Source organism: Neopsephotus bourkii, unplaced genomic scaffold, assembly GCF_033783945.1.
Source record: "Neopsephotus bourkii isolate Nb327-2 ecotype Australia unplaced genomic scaffold, CSIRO-AGI_Nbou_v1 NB_1067, whole genome shotgun sequence".
Lineage (NCBI taxonomy): Eukaryota > Metazoa > Chordata > Aves > Psittaciformes > Psittacidae > Neopsephotus > Neopsephotus bourkii.
Window position 1 is genome coordinate 449,597 of NW_026901555.1, and position 18,411 is coordinate 468,007.

General features: G+C 41.2%; 1 protein-coding gene across 8 annotated transcripts in view; it reads right to left on the bottom strand.

Moving 5' to 3' along the window:
• Positions 1-14,573, bottom strand: part of ATRX (ATRX chromatin remodeler) — an 81,524-nt gene extending 66,951 nt beyond the window's left edge. For 3 of the 8 annotated variants that reach the window (XM_061361851.1, XM_061361848.1, XM_061361846.1), the window contains exons 1-3: positions 14,387-14,573; positions 4,332-4,444; positions 1,087-1,142 (exon numbers count right to left, since the gene is read on the bottom strand). In XM_061361851.1, the coding sequence (XP_061217835.1) occupies positions 1,087-1,142; positions 4,332-4,444; positions 14,387-14,406 (189 nt within the window). In that variant the 5' untranslated portion in view covers positions 14,407-14,573. Of the gene's footprint in view, positions 1-1,086; positions 1,169-4,331; positions 4,445-13,814; positions 14,088-14,386 lie in introns of those variants that run through there. The other 5 variants (XM_061361853.1, XM_061361849.1, XM_061361850.1 and 2 more) reach the window with 5 other exon arrangements.
• Between the last annotated feature and the right edge of the window lie 3,838 nt (positions 14,574-18,411).

The window sequence follows — 18,411 nt, forward strand, 5'->3', positions numbered from 1 at the left end:
AGACTGTTTTTCACACTATGTGAAGAAACCATCATCTTTTCTGACATGCAGATACAAAGGGCTCTTGAAGAAAGCTATCACTACTATGCCCCCAAGAACTGCCAGCCAAATGCAGACACTTGTGACCTGGCTCATATGCCAAAAGCGGCTGCTGTCTTGACAGGAAAACTGATTTTTCAAAGGTCTGTGCAAATATATAATGAGGTTTGAGCAGTACCAAATAAATGCCTGAATTTACTGCAATAAAGACAAAGTAAGGGAGGACACTGGCATTTGTGCCTTCTCTACATGTTAACATACTACCATCCAGAACGTTTCCAACAAGACAGTAGGCATTAGTAACACATACCACATGAAAAATGTCTTTAATGTATATAACACCATACAGAAGAAATTTGCTCATGTTTAATAAAGATCCTGCATCTCCATCTTTTTGTCTTTTTTTAAAAAGAAGCATATTTGCCTAAAAGGACAACTAAATACCAAATTATCCAAGTAACAGGGTGTAAGTGTAAGTAAGAGGTAGAGACCAGCTCTTTTAAACCAAAAATAAGTTGGAGCCTGTTTGTACATAAGCCAAAGAACAGAATAAAAGAGTAATAAACCAAACCTCTTTAAAAAAGAAAAACTCACTTTGCAGTATTTGTGATCTCAATCAATTATAACACTTGGCATTTCTTAACCAAAGAGCAACTGCATCTCTCTGGTGAGCAAAACCCAACTCTGTGAATTGTGATACAGACATTAATCCCCGGAATTACTGTGCATCAGAAAGAAAATGAAGTTGTCCAAGTAAATTCATGTATTCCAGTAAGTTAGAAATGAAGGGGGGATGGAACAGGCTTGCTTGCATATGCCTGAATCAAAGTGAGAATAATTCAAACTTTAAAACTGAATTTTAGATTTCTTTTGCAACATTTTACAGCTGAAGTTTCTAGTCAGCAGAGAGGATGACATCTACTGCATGGTTCTGACAATACTCTTTAAGTCTTTATTGGGCAAGCAACAAAATCACCTCAGCGTTTCCTATGCCAGCCATTCTGCATTAGTCATGCAACTAAAATTCAAAAACATTTTTTTTCCTACCTCTTCTCTGTTGTTCTCCATTGATGCTGGACTACTATTAGGTTCTCTACTTTTACCTATGAAGAGAAATTACAAGAATCCACTGAAATGCAAGAAATTGCTTACGTTTCACCATCAGGAATAAAGACAAACTGGTGTACAACAAAACACAGTCTTAACTTTCAGTTAAGTTGCTAATACGCTCCAAGAAACTTTTTCACTGGTGAAGAAATACTGAAGAAATGAAAGTGCAACTGTATACGCAGAAATAATAGAGTTAGTGCATTTCTTTTCATCTTTAAGAAGTAGCTTTAAGTATTTTCTCTTACACATCTTGACATTAAAGCTGCAATATTAAATCTGGGATCATGGAACCACAGACAAAAATCCCATTTGATGCAGGGTATGACACAGCACTTCCATTTATCCACCTTGGGAACTGTGGAATATAAAACCTAAAGACATGTAACCTAAAACTGATCCATCTGCAGTCCAGGTGATGGAAGATTTTCAGTTCAGTGATTCAGTGATACCTGCACAAAGTTCCTCAAATGGCTTAATAATAGCAGTATTTTAATGGATGCACTACTGAGAAACATGCAAGTAAAGTGGCAGTATAATCAAAGGATATGTATCTTTAACATAAGCACTGCAATTTACTGGATGATTCTTAAACTTCAGTTCTGGGAAAATCAAATCATTCTCTTTTACACTTAAATAGAAAAATAAACCACTTTGATTAGGAAATCTGATGCTGCGTATTGACCTGGGCTGAACTGTTTGCATGAATTTCAGCCAAAATGATCCAGTCACTTAAGCATGTGAAGCTAAGGTAGGGGGAATAGAAAATGGAAACAGAAAAAATATGGGGCCTTTTAAGTACCTGAAATTTCTCCTCTGGAACAGGTATTCCCCTATTCTGATTAACGTGCCTGAAATTTGTAAGAAGGGTGACACTGATTCTGGAGATTAGATGCTGCCCACCTTCTACTCTTAACCAATTTTGTCCAAGTGACAAATCCATGGAAAATGCCAATCTGTACATGCTTGGCAGAGATATCTCTGACACTGGCAGCTCCAATCTCTGTTGACTCTGCATTCAACCTCCTAACCAGACTTCATGTGCACTGCCTCTAAAAGCAACTGAACTTGCTCCAGTTTCTACGTGTGACCAGGCTGTGGATGCTCCATCCCTGTAGAAGGGCTGAGGATGCTGCATCCCCTTCCAGCTCCTAGTGCTGACCCAGCTCACATGCTCCATCCATTTCAGAGCTTTAGAGCACAGGAGCTCCCCTGTCACTGCTGCTCTAGGGCAGGGGCTGGTCACTTGACACAGAGCGTAGGAGAGACTGACTTCCTGCTCCCCAGTGATTCTCCTGCTGGCACGCATGCAATGTAGAGGAGGGAAATACCCAATCTGAAAGCAGAAGCATAGAATAACACAATGGTTTGGGTTGGAAGGTAACTTATATATCACGTAGCTTCAACCCCCCTGTCACACACAGTGACACCTTCCACTAGACCAGGTTGCTCAGAAAAGGTAAAGAAACATTACTAAAGCTGTAAAATCAAATACTCAAGAATTAAGAAAAGCCAGAATGGAAGTTTCTGGTGCAATTTCACTTATCATTCCCTGCACACAGCATTATGGTACAATTCAGCACCACAGCAGTGCACAAGATGGAAGTAACTCAGCAAGCAACTGCTTCATATTTTAATTGACCTGTGTCTGTAGCAGAGCCATGTCCCAGCTCTTCTAAGCCACACTTAAACATCTCCATCATCATCTTCCTCCTCACACTATCCAGTAGCTCACATATCCTCCAAATGCTAGAACAAAATGAGATCGATTGCTGTATAAACCTGATTTGGCCCCAATCATGTCTATCACTTTTACACTGAATGAACATCATGTGGATTAAAAAAACATAGCACAGTTGCTAAAGGCACTTTCAGTATGCACAGGAAATTGGGAAGGGAAGTAAATTTGCAGGGTTAATTCTGGCATTTCCCAATACTGAAGTGTTTCATTCTTGATTTTTTAACACATTCCTTTTTAAGAAATGAAATCTGAGATCTCAAAACCAACACTGAAACATGCCTGCTACTGATTATTAAGTGTACTCCTGTTTCAAAGTAAATCTGTATTTTAAGCAAAGGAGCCAAACTGCTTAATAACTACACAGGATAAAGGGAAAAGATTCCTTTTTCCCCAGCATGTTCCTCAACAAAACTCTACTCTTGAGGTGCACCTACATCACAGTTCAGTTATTGTGCTGCTGAAGTATGACATGAATTCATTTCTTTTTCCTATGCAAAGGGTTCAATTTGATGCTGCCATGAGGAGGTAGGCATCACATGGCAGCAGACTCCCTCAAGACAAAACACTAAAGATAACAACTGCACCCCAGAAAACCCGTGTAAATTTATCACTTAGGACAACAAGAGTTCCAAAATTCACTCACGAATTCACTGAGTAATTCACTCAAAATTCACTCACACAACCAAAGCATTCTCATTCTCCTGTACTCTAGCACTTCAGCATAACTTTTAGCTCATTAAACAGTAGACTGAAAGGCTTTGATCCTGCATCCAGTCCCAGTTTAACTAGGAAACAGATTTAACCTAATTAAATTTGGAAACAAGATTTTATTCAGTGCTGTTACAAAATAATTTCACTTTTTACGGCTGTAATCAAAATGAAGTGTTTTAAATTTCTAACTTCCAAGTAAAGATTTCCAACACCAAATCTGACCTTGCAATAGGGCTCGAGCTTTTACAGTAGTATTGTTCTGGTTCCAAATGTTTCCAGAAGACACACAGAAACCTTTTTCAAATAATTATGAAAACATCATCTCCGAAACTTCTTCCACAGCTACAAGGACTTCTGCAGATTATTCAGTCTTACAAAGACTGCAGAAGTCCTTGTAGGTTTCTGCAGCAGAAGAAACAAGATACCGCACTTACACATCAAGGAAAACTCAACTAGGAACCCCTAGTGCAGCAAATACATGCATATTTGCCATCTCATGCTCCACTGAAAGTGAATTACCATAAAGATTAGCTTCTTTTAATGTTTAGAAAAAGATTCAGATCTTTTGTATCAAAGGCCTATTGTATATTTGTTAAGATACCACCACTTCAATTACATTAAGCCTTTGCATAATTGCCCCAGTGCAGTACAATCTAGTGAAATAACATCACAAAGTTATTTGACTTTAGAACCATATCTACATTGAAAAGAAAACCATAAAATGTCTTTTTACCTGTGGTTTTGGTTTTAGATAATGCTGGAGGAGAGTTTGCGTCCTCAGATTCTTCTGATGAGTGAGCCAAGAAGTCATGAAGTTTCTGCACTAATGTATTCAACTTGCTTTCACTGCAAAAACACAAGTAAAACTTGAAGTTACTTATATATCTGGGGCTAGTTTAGCACAATTGAAAGAAACTGTACTTAATGTCAATTAATACACACCCACAAAAGAAACTCACTTATTCCTTATATATTTATTTCTGCAAGAGAATAGCTAGAAATAACAACCATAGAAACAAACAGGTCCATTGAGTATGACAGATCTACATGCTTATGCAAAGATTCTATTAAATCAGCCATGTACATATACACCGTGTATCCTGCATAAATTTGTCAAAACCCCAACCATGCAGGATCAGATCCTTTCTTGATCCGTTTGTATGGGCATTCATAATTAAGTTCTAACCAATATTACCCTGGGAATTTTCAATAGGTAGTTTTAGACACCAGGGGCTGTTAGTCTTCATATATAGTCATTACAGTAAAAAGGCAACACCTTTATCCTATGCTTTTGTTAAAGAGCTGTATCACTCCATAACCTACATCTTATTCCCTCTCATTCCACATTGTTTTATTTCAGATTTTTGCCTCCCAAAGCTTCCACAATTCCTAAGACAAATGCCTTTTCCTAGCTGCAAGCACCCTGACTGAGCCAAAGGCAGTCACCCTGTTGGATCCCCTGTACCCAAAGTTAACCCTCTCAGCTGTTTGTCACTACCTTCTCTCCTGGACACCATCCAGCCTCTCAAATCCGCCAGCCAATACATCTGAGTCACCCTACCTCTTCTGCTGGGAGACGCGGGTTTCCAAACTGCTCAGCTACACCACCCCCTCCATAAGCTAACTCAGCTAAAGGATACAGCCTCCCATTCTTTTCACTTCAGATCTCCCCATTAGTTTCGAAGTAAGTCTTCTGACAGCTAGGAGTAAGATTTTCCATCTGTGTTTTATGGGTTGTAGGAACTTTTCAGTATTTACCAGCTCAATCCACTCACCTTTACCATCTCTTCTACTACTCTGAACACATCAATTTATTAAGACTTTTTACTTAGCTGTTATTGCTGAAAAAAATCCCCACTTGTGTTATCAGAAGGCCATGGAGGTGAGCACTCTCTTAAAGGCACCATCACATTAATGCAAATGTGATTCAAACCAGTGAAAACAACCACATACAAAGCAGCATAAAACATTCATTAAAAACAGAATCTGTAATTTCTTTAAATCTTTTTAAGTACTCCAAATAAAACAAAACAGCACTTTGTAATGGAAAGATTTTTCTGCATGAGTAAAGGACACTTTCCTTTTGAGACCACGTACATACCATCAATCACCTGAGCAGCTTGGAAGGAGAGTGTAACAAAACCTGCTTGACTCTCAAGTGTGTCTTAAAATTCTTCTCTCAATCTGTCTGAAAGTCCTTCCCTCTAATTGCTGGACTCATGCTGCTACACAACTGCCAGTGCATCAACCTGGGCTTCCCTTTTTGTCACGGATGCAGGGCGTACTTGGAAACCATTACAAAAGATGGTAATGGCATACTTGAGTTTTAACAGATTGTGTACTCTCATTCAGGAGATTTTAATGACCATTTATTCACATTAAGTTAAAAAAAATATTGAAGAACTGTTCAGAATTATCTGATGGTAAAAGTACATAAAGAGATTTTATATTCATTCCAGATGGTCGGAAGAATTAACGCGCACTAAGAAAGGCCACAAGAAAGTTCAGTTTTGGTAGTAAAAACAAAACAAAAACAAAACAAAAAAAAAAAACCTTCATATGGAATTCTGCTCATTTAGTTTATAAATAACTTGGTTTGGTAACAGCATGTTAGAAAATGGGAACTACAGATGAGTTACAGTATTATTGTCCTCAATACAAACCAAATTCACAATAGTATGCGCGTCTTTGTGACTAACACTTGCAACATTATTACCATTTATTAACTCTTATCCTAACAAGCCTAAAATTAGCATTTTCAGAACAAAGGGTTTGTGCTGACAAACAACAGCCAAAAAAATAATACACAAACTAATGGCAAAAAGTCTTCTCAACTTGCTTTTCCTCTCCATTACTCAGCATTTTGTTCCCTCAGCCTGCATTAAGGAATACCAGGTCAAATGTAAGTAAAGGTATTACTATACTTCACCACAAAGAAATCTGAATTTAGGGCAAAGCTTTACCTGTTTTTGTACAAAAGCTATTTCATGTCATGCATTTATAGTTGAAGATATATTCTCTATCATCTTGTTTAAAGCTTCTACTGCAAAATCCTTATTCTTTGTAGTAAATGAACAGACCCATACACTCTTAAAGTGATAAGAACATACAAAATGTGTATTTTTTTTTAAAGCACAGGAGCCTAAAAATGTAGGCCCATCTTGGAAGCAGTTAAGTGAAGGAAACAGCCTCCCTCTCCCACACAGCAACACCCCACGCTACTTATTAGTGGTTTGGGGCTTGCATGTTCTGAGCAAATGACTTCACCCTCAGTCTAGAGCTATTTCAACACTGTTTAGCCTAATTAAAACAGGAATGAAAGGAAAGGTGGCCTACTATTAATGGTTTGGCCATGAACCTGATTTGTGACCTTGGGAAACTATCTCATAAGAACACCATTTCTTACTTAAATTCAGAGCAAGGGCTATAATCTTAAACAGTAAATGCCTGGCCCTTACTAGGATAAAAATATATACACACATTAGGCAAACCTCATATTAGGCCAAATGATTCTACAAATCAATTGGATATAGTAAGAGGGAAATGAAGTGACATGTGGTGTCCTAATCTAGACACAACACAATTCCCTCTAGCTGTTGACTGCTGTCCCATTGTATATGCTTACCTGTACTGGGCTTGCGAGGCGAAGCTTTGATAATGGAGAGGCTACAGGGGTGGCTTCTATAAGAAGCTGTCAGAAGCTCATGAGGGGGGTGATAAACAGTGGTTGGATGGGCACCTGGCATCCAGGCAGGTCAAACCACCATCTTACTTCATCACTTGTGTTTGCAGAAGCGTATGAGCCAAGTGAGTCAAACCACAGACAAATACAACCTTAAGAAACAGTTCTCATTTGGCTTCAACTTGCCACACATTTACATGACCACTCTCCCTGACAGCAGGTGAGGGTAGGGGAAAAAGGTAGGGGAAAAATCAGGACCACTCATTTCAGTGACAAATCCAGGTCATGCTGTGGGTTATACTGTGAAACTGCACCGGATAAACCTTGTTATCATGCTCAGTTTCTATATACTTTCTTCAGACACTTCAAAAAGGTAGGTGGGAATGTCCCAGTTACTTTCAACTCTATTTTCTTTAAACAAATTAAATTCTCATTCTTCAAGAGGCTCCTACCAACTTTTAGTCTAAATAAGCGCCCCTCACCTGAATTTCAAGTGGCTCCTGAAAGTCAGTGAAAGAGAAGCTTTCCAGCTTTTCATCCACCTCAATGTTAACAAAGACACCTCTGCAAAATTCTTCCTAAGAATTCACCTGAAGTTCAATAATAGCCTGAATTTTGTCTACATTTGAACTTTTAGTTCAAGAGTACAAAGTTTTTAAATTCATCTTCACAGTTGCTTCAAGTCCCAACGACTTTTCTCTTCTGAGGCTGAAATGAAATACTGCAGAACAAGTATTGAGCAGACAAAATTAAACAACCCTTTGGAAAAAAAAAATAAAGAAAAACAAAACTGGATGTGCTTTCAAACAACTGGCAGCCTCAGCCACCATCCTCTGCTTCAGGCTGGATCCCACTGTAAAGGACAGAAATCCAACAATCCACAGCAAAAGTTGGACTATTTTAATTATGACAGCAGGAAGATGCACTACCCAAACCTTGTTATAACCAGGCCAGAATTCTGCCATCTGCACATCTTCATCCCAGTTCTCCCTGATAAGCAGGAAAAGTGTTGGACTTAGCCCTACTCAAAGGTGTCAGTTACAAGGGCAGAACTTAGCCATTTCATGCAAAATGTGTCAATTTTGTGGCTGAACACCTATGAATGAAATAGCTTAAGACTGTTGGAAAGAGTGAAAAATGATAAAACCTACAATGGAAGTTGTTCATTTTCTTACCCATAATCAAAAAACAAGGTATGAACACACCTGGAATATCCTAAAAACCTTACTTCTCTCATTAAAAACATATAACCAGAAAATCAAATCACCATGATTTTACCAGTTGAACAAGAATATGGCTTTATAAAGGTGGGGAAACACACTTCTACCCTAGCTTGGCTTTTAACGCAACAACTGTTTTCCAAGAGCAAAACACTGTGACACTGTATAGTCTAAATCAGACCAGTATTTTGTAACTTACTTATACTGATATACCAATTACTCCAAAAGAAGGGAGGCTTTACCATGAGGATTCAGACAGCCTGTTCAAGTTGGCATTAACCAGCTCTACTGTCACAGGATGCAAACCCCCATTTGTGAACACACACACACATCCCTGATGCCAGTTCTCCCCTTTGTCTATGCCAGGACAAGGACTTGTCTGACCTATGAACAGAAGCTGATCCACATTAGAAGCAGCCATTTACTAAATCCAGGTGATTTCTCTATCTCACCTCACTACTCACTGGCATGAATGTCTGTGCAAGCAGAGGTGGTGACACTGATCTGGGGATTGAGACCAACAATATGCCATGTGCTTTTAAACTGTCAGCAGAATTGAGAGCTGCTTGGGCAAATGACACCAAAAACCACAGAATCATTCAGGCTGGAAGGAACCTTACTCCAATCCCCAGCACAAGCAGCAACAGCTACAGGCAGGCACCCAGAAGTATGGTCAGTCAGCCTCCTAAGTTTCCTCCACAGCCTCTCTGGGTGACCTGTTCCAGAGTATGACCATGCTCAGAGTAAGAAAGCTCTGTGTTCAGATGGAATGGGACCACATTAAACTTATTAAATCTGATACAGATACAAAATCCCTGAACACCAAAGCTCTGACTGAAAAGAGATGCTGGCATCTAGCACTTCATCAAACTCAAGAGATTCTACACTTAAGACTTCGTTAATACAGATACACTCTTTTACTTTGTTTAGAACAGACCTGAAATCCTCAGGGGCTTAATCAAGTGGTACCTTGTACAGTTGAAGACACTCGATGATAAGGATGAAGTAACTTTGGAGCTTAAGTACAGTGTAACAGGGTCAGACAAGTAAACAGAATTATTTTTCTCCAGACACACAAGGGAAATGAGAAAGCAATGGTTCAAAGTCACTGAGAGACCCTTTATTCTGTTCAAGGAAGATTACACAGTTTCTTTTTGTTGAGATGGTATCCAAACCACCATACCAGGCTCTGGCTGACAGTTACCATTACCATGCTTCAATAAAAACTGATATTTTTGGGGGGTTTTTTTAACCTGTTTCTTTAATGGAAGCTTAAAAAAAAAAACAAAAAGCTAAGACAATCTCACTGTTAGGCTGCGTTCAATGTACACAGAAGTCTTCTAACTTCAATTGCTAAATAATCTGCAAGCTGAAAAAGACTGAAGTCAACCGTTTGAAAAACTAAGTATAGTATATTCACCTTTATGAGACAAAACTAATGGCAAACTGAATACCTTATCATGATAATTCAGGAAAGCAAGCTCATATATAACTCAGAAAACAAAATTGTATCCACACCCAACAGCATCATGCCCCTCCAACTCTAAAACTGCCCTGTTACTTCCTTTGCCTTTTGCTTCCCAGAGTTTTCCAGATTTTCAATGAGACATCACTCACTACAAACTCTGTCTAAGAATTAAAACATGTCCCTTCAAGTCTCCCACATAATCCCAATCAGGTTTGCTACAGGTTTGAAGAGTTGTGGTGCACCTGAAGCGTAGCTTTGTATTTCACAAGATATCCCGTTTTGCCCCACTGTCAGTCCTAAACCTGCCTGTTTTTTTGGTTCTGTTTTACATGATGGATGTATTTGCCCAACATGGTTCCTACAGCTGAACCTATTAAGACTTACACTTGGACCTACTAAGATAGAAATTTCTATGACTGCAGCTTTCAGACCTGTAAATGCACTGCCTAAATAGCACTGAAGTAATCACACCTGTGTAATCAAATTCTTGATTCTTTGAAGATTTTACTCCTTTTCTAAAGAAAAAAAGAAAACAAAGAAAAAAATCAACATAAATCAATCCATCATCCATCCTGAATGACAACTGCCTGGTGGCTACATGTGATAACAAAACATGAAAGCTTCACCTTCTTCCTTTAGTAAATCAGGATACTTTACATAGCATCTTCTAAAGCCAACGTAAAACTTTCCACTGTATTTGCCATTGAATTTCTACAATTTCTTCTTCCTCCTCCTAAGTGGAACAACTTGCCACTGACCTATCCGTGAACTGATCCATGTTTCCAGATCACCTGCAGGCACAGGCTGAGCTCCAGTGAGACGAAATGAGATTTCATGAGGTTCAGCAGTTTCTGAGGCTTCCCTGTTTATAGAAGGCACATCTAGTGATCCAGCCTAAAAATGTGCCCTGTCACAGGCTGCAAGCATTTGTTTTTTAAGGTGAACACAGCACACTGCAGTATTATTTTTGGTATTTGCTTTTGGTGAGGTATATCCATGTAAAATGCACTAACTTCTCCTCCCTTCAAGCAGAAGGTACAGGTGCTCACCTATAACAGAACCAGAAATTTCACATTTCCACAAGGTTCAGGCCATCCTACTGCAGAAGTTTCATTATATACCCTGCGTCACACCAAATTATTTCATAGGAAATGAAGATACCATCAGTTAATCCCCTACAGAGACCCTGACACAAAGTTCAGAAAACCTTAACAGAGCCAGAATTGTACTAAAACAGAAATACTGGAGTCACTGCTGCAAGTTCCTCTCTAAGAACTGCATTTAAGCAGTGAAAACACATTATCTCTGGGGCACATCCAGACAGCCTGAAGTTTTTTTGACTCATCCCCATTTCCTAGGGGATGAGTCAAAAAATCTGCTTGTGCCCATTCCACATGACTGTGTGAAAGACAACTAACTTTCACGTTCTCTGAAGCTCCAGTTTAAGACTGCTATTAACTTAGTTCCAATTTGACTATTGTGGCATCAGAAAACATGCCTCAAACAACTCCATAAAATCACTCAGAACAAATTTAAGTGATGATAAAATGCAGAAAATTTAACCAAAATGTTAAGAGCAAGGTTTCAAAATATCATATTGAAAGGTGAAAAGTCTGAATCATAAAAAAATGGTGTTTATTTTGCCAACTTAAATGTACTCTCACTACACTAACTACAGGGTCAGGTGAGTAAGATCAAAACTGTTCTTTTTATCATTGTGCTGATTTTGTACACTGTATGGACTGAGCAGCAGGACGAGGTCAGGGCACTATGGCAAAGATTCCTTCACTTTAATTAAAAAAAAAGAATAATAAACAAGTTCTTGGGGCAAAAGTAGCAGCAAAATCTTTATAAACATTTACAGAGGCCACATTTCATTTGAAGTTTCTCAGCTATTCCATATTTCAGCATTCTAAATGTCTCATCCTGGGCTTTTAATGTTAAACAGAAGAAGTCCTTATAGCAGAAGTTTAAAACTTAACAGCCAGCAGACTAGTATTGATTATTTTCCTTTTAAACACTGTGAGTCTATCCTTCCAGAAGTGTTGGGAAAAGATTTTTCCAACAGAATTCTATTGTTTGTCTGTCTTCCAAAGAATTCTAACAACAACATACTCCCAAGTTTATTTCTGTACAAGTCTTACAGCAGCAAAACTGCAGACAGCAGCAGATGAAATGAACATGGAGGGCGACTGTGCAGGGCGACAGCAACACAGGCAGCTGACAGGCCAGCAAGACTTGTGGGGAATGGGAACAAAAGAGAGAGGGAGAGGATGTGTGTGGTTTTCTTTTCCTTCCCATTCTCTCCTATTCTTAATTTAAGTAGAAATGAAATTAACATAGAATATAAGGAAAAGCCCATGCAATGTGTCCATCAGCTCATAATACTGAAACTGTGGTACCCTACAACGTCATGCTTAGTTCCTGGCATGGAACTGTTCCTGTGAAATAAAAACAGACTGCTCAAGATGAACTCTAATATGATGAGAATGATAAAAAAAACTCCGAATGAGAATTGAGTTCATGAACAAAAGTCTGGAGCACCAAAAAAAAGTATTATGTCCATCTACTTAGTAGTAGTTTGCCACAGGGCCTGCTATTAGTTGGGACAGATCCAACCCAAAGACTACACACAATTTCAGATGGATTTTGTACATTACTTTTTCATCTTCACAACTACAAATAAGCCGAAATAATCCAATTTACCTTTCTGTCTGCAGGCAAGCTGAAAAACTGCATGGAAAATGTATGCGCTTCTGTATCCTCTTCCACTGAGGCACCAACTAAAGCAGTCCCTTAGTAGTACCACTAATTGTTGCACTAATGACAACATAAGAATAGCAAAAGAGTTAAGTACCAAACCTTCATCATGCAGCCCAGGAACAAGTGGCTCAAAAAGACAAAGCAGAATATGGAAAACCAGGGAACAAAATACAACAGTCACTGTAAAATAAACCACAGAGTGGTCCAAATGGAAGAGCATTATTCAGACTACGCAACACTAATTATGATCATAAAACAGTCAATAAGTAGTAGTAAGCCAGATGTGTTTGCTGTACAAAACTCAAACTGTATTCTTGCTGTTCAGAGACTGGGGAAGAAGGAGGAGAAAGCCCCTTAATTAGTATTTCAGTCTACACACGAAATAATCGATCCAACACAAAAGTGGTTCAGGCTGTCAAAGTACTTAACCCAGGGAGGAGAAAGTGGGATCGAAAAAGGGGAGAGGTGTAATCCCTGTCTTACAAAATAAGGAAGAAAACACATGCAGAAGAAAGTGCAAACTTGGAAAGTCACACACCAGATAATGTGTATTTGCAATACCCATGGCTTACACACAGCATGTGATCAACTTCAATAATGATGGTAATCTTCTGTAAAATCTTTTTGTTAGATTACACATGCATTACTTCCTGAGAAACATTAAGGCTTTAAAATCAAGCAATACCCAAGAGGAGGAAAAACTACCACCCCTTTAGCTGAAACTAAATAGTAGCTACCAACGACTCAAAAATCAATCTAAAACTGGGTGGTGAAGATACACAAACATGACCACAGGAAAAACTTCATCGTAGGCCCAGTACCTAAGCCAGCGTGACGCTACCCTTTCTTAATACTGTTTGTTGTTGAAGATACACGAGACATTCGTGAGGGTCAAGTGACAATGCTTTATTGTTTATACAGCGCCTTAGGCATCTGGAATATTTGTCGCTGACGGACTGTGTTGATCAGGCCCCTTAAAACATGGATAAATCGAAAGCATACAAAGTCAACTATTGATAAATAGTTTAATATGGCGTCTTTCTTAACGCCGACTTTATTTGGGGTTTTTGTCGGCTTACTCACTTTACGCAGCAGAAAAGGAGCCGTTCCTAATAACCACGGCGGCAGGAGACAGCGCTCCGAGGGGAGAGGGAGGTGCTCGTAAACCAACGTGAAAACACATCCCTCGCGGGGGGCTCAGCGGGACGCGAAGGACTTTACTACAGCACAGACACGTGTGGCCGCGGCGGGCAGCCGGAGGACACAGACAGCGGCGGGGCTCGGCGGCCGATGGCGAAGGGGCGACAGCGGCCCCGCCCCTCCAGGCCTTCCCTTCGCTTTCCACCGGGACGGGACGGCGCTGCCCAGCCCCGCCCGTCCCCCAGGCGCGGGCCCGACCCCGCAGTGCCCGGGAAGAGGCGAACACTTGCCGCTGCCTCTCGGGCCGCGGCCACACAACCCGAGCGGAGCCCCCGCCGTGCCCTCCCCCTGCGCTGCCCACCCGGCCTCCCGCCGGCAGCGCCCGCCACCACCCGGGCCCGTCCCCGCCCCACCCCCGCCGCGGGCCGGGCCGTGCGGTGCAGCAGCGGAGGCCAACCGCCAGCAACGCTGGCCGCTGCCCCCGCCGGCCGGCAGAGGCGGGCCTCGGGCCGTACCTCACGGGCTCTGCAGTCATGTCTCCGCTGCTGCTGCTCGGTGCGGCCGGGCCGGAACCGGGCTTAGGCGCTGGGAGCAGACAAAGCCGCTGTTACCACCATCACCAACCCCGCCGCCATCTTATCGGCGGGAGGCTGAGGGAGACCTGCCTCCCGCCGCCTTCCTCCTTCGCCGGCTCCCATTGGCTCCTTGCCGCCCCCAGCTATTTTCTGATTGGGCGGCTCCGACGGAGCCTGTTGCTAGGGGAGTTTACGTCATCGCCCCAACCTTCCCCGCTCTGATTGGTTGGAGTGCGGCTGACATCACTGGCAGGGGCCTGGCGTCACGCGGCGAGGCCCGTGACATCACTTCAAAACAAAGTGTAACGACGCGCTTGCCCAGCAGGGGGCGCCATGGCCAAGGTGGCGGAAGGGAGCCCGGTGGTGGGGGGGCAGTGGGGACGCGGCTGACCCCGTCCGCAGGCACCCATCGTCCCTGGGCTGCTGCTTCGGGCAGCTCCGCAGCCTGCGTTACCCCCACCGAGTTCCTCATGACACTGCAGTGCTGCCAACCCAACTGCAACAGCAGCACCGCAATGACCCGGCTCCTCAGTGGGAGCAGCCACCGGACTCAAAGCAGACCATGAGTGAGCACCAGAGCAAGCGGTAAGTAAGTACCGAATCAAAAGAGAGCAAGGTATGAATAACGTAAGCTATATGATGATTATCGAGGTTGAACGTGTCGCTCAACACCCCGGTTAACGCTGCCAGCTAAAGTTTCACTCAGCCCAGAGTGTCTTAAAACCAGAGAACGCTCTAGATAAGGAAACACACCTCTGGCAGCTTCACATAAGTGTGCTGAGATAGTTTTCCCTGCTTGTACGGGCAGCTTCTACCTTCCAGTCAGATAGTAACATCTGCAGGAAGAGGGTTGGAACACATCCCTGTTTGGAAGGAAAGGAGGTACATGCTTCTGTGAGAAGGATGCAGAGCTCTGCTGCCTGGGGTTTTGGCGTATAAACTTCCAGCTCCCCACATGACCAAACCAGAGTGGACCACCAAAACCAAGTCCAGTCGCACACGGACACTGAAACGCGTGATGCCTGTTGTTCACTTGTTATAAAGATATAAAGGTTCACTCATTGTAAAGATAAAAAAGAATTACAAGTTTTGAAAATGTCTTTTTCTGCAGAAACCAACCAACCAAACCCAAACTCGCCTCACCTGGTTTCATAAAGCAGTATGTGAAATACAAGGAGAAATACCATGACAGCCTTGTCACCCTTAGTATCTATTTCATTCTAGAAGGCAGTGATAACAGAGTAAATGGTATTTTCACACTTGAGCATGCATAAGCTTATACATCCAGGGACATTGTACCAACTGGTCAAAGACAATTTCGTTTAGAATTCAACATTCTACCCCAAAACCTGCATCCTGTGTTTGCTGAAGTTTAGCAATACCCAACAGCAAATTTACTAACAGCTTTGTTAACAAAGGCTCTCACCTGGCCAGCCTTCCTCTTGGAACTTTTTACCTTTTAGTTTTCACCTATGGCCTTAGGGCTTGGTCGGTGTCCCAGCCATAAACCATTTGCTTCTCCCCCTTACCAGTAGATGCAGGCATCTGCTTTTCCTTATCAATAGCTGCTTATCAGTAGAATCAGACGTCTGCTTTTCCTAGTCAATAGAATCAGAATCTGCTTTTCCTTGTCAATAGAACCTGGTGTCTGCTTTTCCTTATCAACAGTTAGTGCCTTTGTTCTGCTTAGTAGGCATGATAGGTACAGACAATACCTTTGTTTAAGCAAGCAAATTCCTCTAACCCCCGAATTCCTCTAACCCCCTCCTACAATCCCCCTGTATACGGGTCAACCGTCTGCATCATAGTCTGCTTATCAACTAATATTCTACTCATTCAGAGTAACTACATAGATGCATTTATTACTATTACTCTACAGTATTTTTTCTTTTACTATTTCCTGGAGAGATGGAAGAAAGTATTTGTAAGTGATTTAACAAACCAGATTTAATCGCCTCCAATTCAAAACTGGTATCTAAAGTTGCACATGAAAACCAAATCCCAATGGGAGAAAAGGTCAAGACAAAGCAAGCCTGAAAAAGCTTCCATTTCCCAACAGTTACTCCAGAAGACAAAACCTGACACTATTGTGAGGTCGTCAAAAACCAGATTGTAGCAGCACACCAGAATCTATGTGTACACCTGGAAGAATGAGGACTCAGGGCTTCGTTTGCAGGACAAACCAAGGGCCACTGTAGAGTCCCATCTCACTGATTATTTTTTCTCCCCATAATGACAGTAATTAGTTTTCTTAAGTAGATATTAGCCTACTTTTAAGAACAATGGCTGAAAGACATGTACAGTTATCAACTGACAAGAGAATATTTTAATAACTTTATGTGCTCCTGACCTAGAAATACAAACTACATATACATCTTTTTCACGTTATTATCTGTGATAAAAGTGGCACCATTAATCCAGAACAATAAACCACTGTGCTTAAATTCATTTTATGGGCATGGTCAAGATCCAAGCTTTGAAATGGAATAGGTTATGTGCAGTGAAAGTCATTCTCTATTCATCAGAGAAAAAGCAGTATAGAAAATGAAAACAGGTAACTGCTTACTCAAGAGTGCAGGCTTGTTCTTTGTTCTGCTGTTAACTCTATTCCCCTTGATAAAGTTCAAAGTGCTGGTGTGGAATGAGTTGAGCAGTGGTCCGAATTTGATAATTAAAGCTTTTCAACATGATGAAGCAGTAAACATCAAGGCCCAGTGCAGAAACAAAGCACCGGCACTTTTCTATCTCCTTTGTGAGAATTAATTTCTCAAAGCAGACGAAAGCACCTCAAAATTTTAACTTCTTGTACGAACCTGTTTTCAGCATAAGTGAGTTTCTGTTATAGACTGGATAGTTCCTCAAACAGACTATCAGAAACCATTGCTTATAACCATAAAGGAATGCTACAGACTGTTTCTCATGACGAGGTTTGGCTAGAAGATGCCAGGATTTGGCATAATCTGATGCCACGAGCAGCATATGCAAACAATCATCAGCAAACCAAGCACCTGATTTTCTTTGGATGTTCTGAATGTTTAGAACTTGAGCAATTGACTTGTTTCAGTACTTCTAAAGCTTCTGCTTCGGTTTGTCAGGAATACAGACTAAGAACAATCACTGTTACACTTGCTTTTACACATTTTTAACAAGGCTCAGAATACGCCTTGCTGGACGTTTAGTGAGATATCCAGTTGCTGTGACCACAAAAGCACCTACATTTTTTTCCTAAAGCCACTATCTCATCATATTTCCCAGACACTGCTGGTTTAACTTGTTCTTACCCTCCTACCTGAATGCATATGTTAATCACATAGTTGCACGTGTACACACAACAACATTGACTTCACCAGCCATGGGACTGATTAATGAAGGTTACTTGCACAAGCACCGATCCAGGACTCAGCAGTTCTGCCCCTCAAGAGCACGTGCTTACAAAGCATCTCTGTTAAAAGCTTAAGTGCAGGAATGACTATGAAGCACCCCCGTTAAGCAGCATGCTCCGTGCTGAACACTAGAATGGTTTGGAGACAGGAGCTTCCAGTGAACTGCAGATAACACAAACCATTACCTTGATCAATCCAATTAGATTTACTATCTTGCCTCATGCTTAGCTCATCAGAAAACTCCCCGAATTATTTCTAGCTATTCCAAAGTAGTTTTTAAATACACCGCAGCCCCTTCTCAAAGGCAGAAAAAGCAGCAATCTTTGAGATCAGCCACATTAACAAAACCACACAGTCCATTTCCAGCTACAGAACACCCATTTCCTCTCATTATTATAAAAAGTGGTCTCTAAAGGTAAGCTTTTATGGTACTTCTGAGCTGTTTAATGACTCACTTTCTAAAGGAGATGGCCTCATCAAACTCCTGGGGTTTTTTTAGCATCCCAGTTCTCAAATGCATTGCCTCTTCCACCTTTGTTCTACTGGCCCAGAACTGTATTACACTAACTAGTTAGCGAGGTG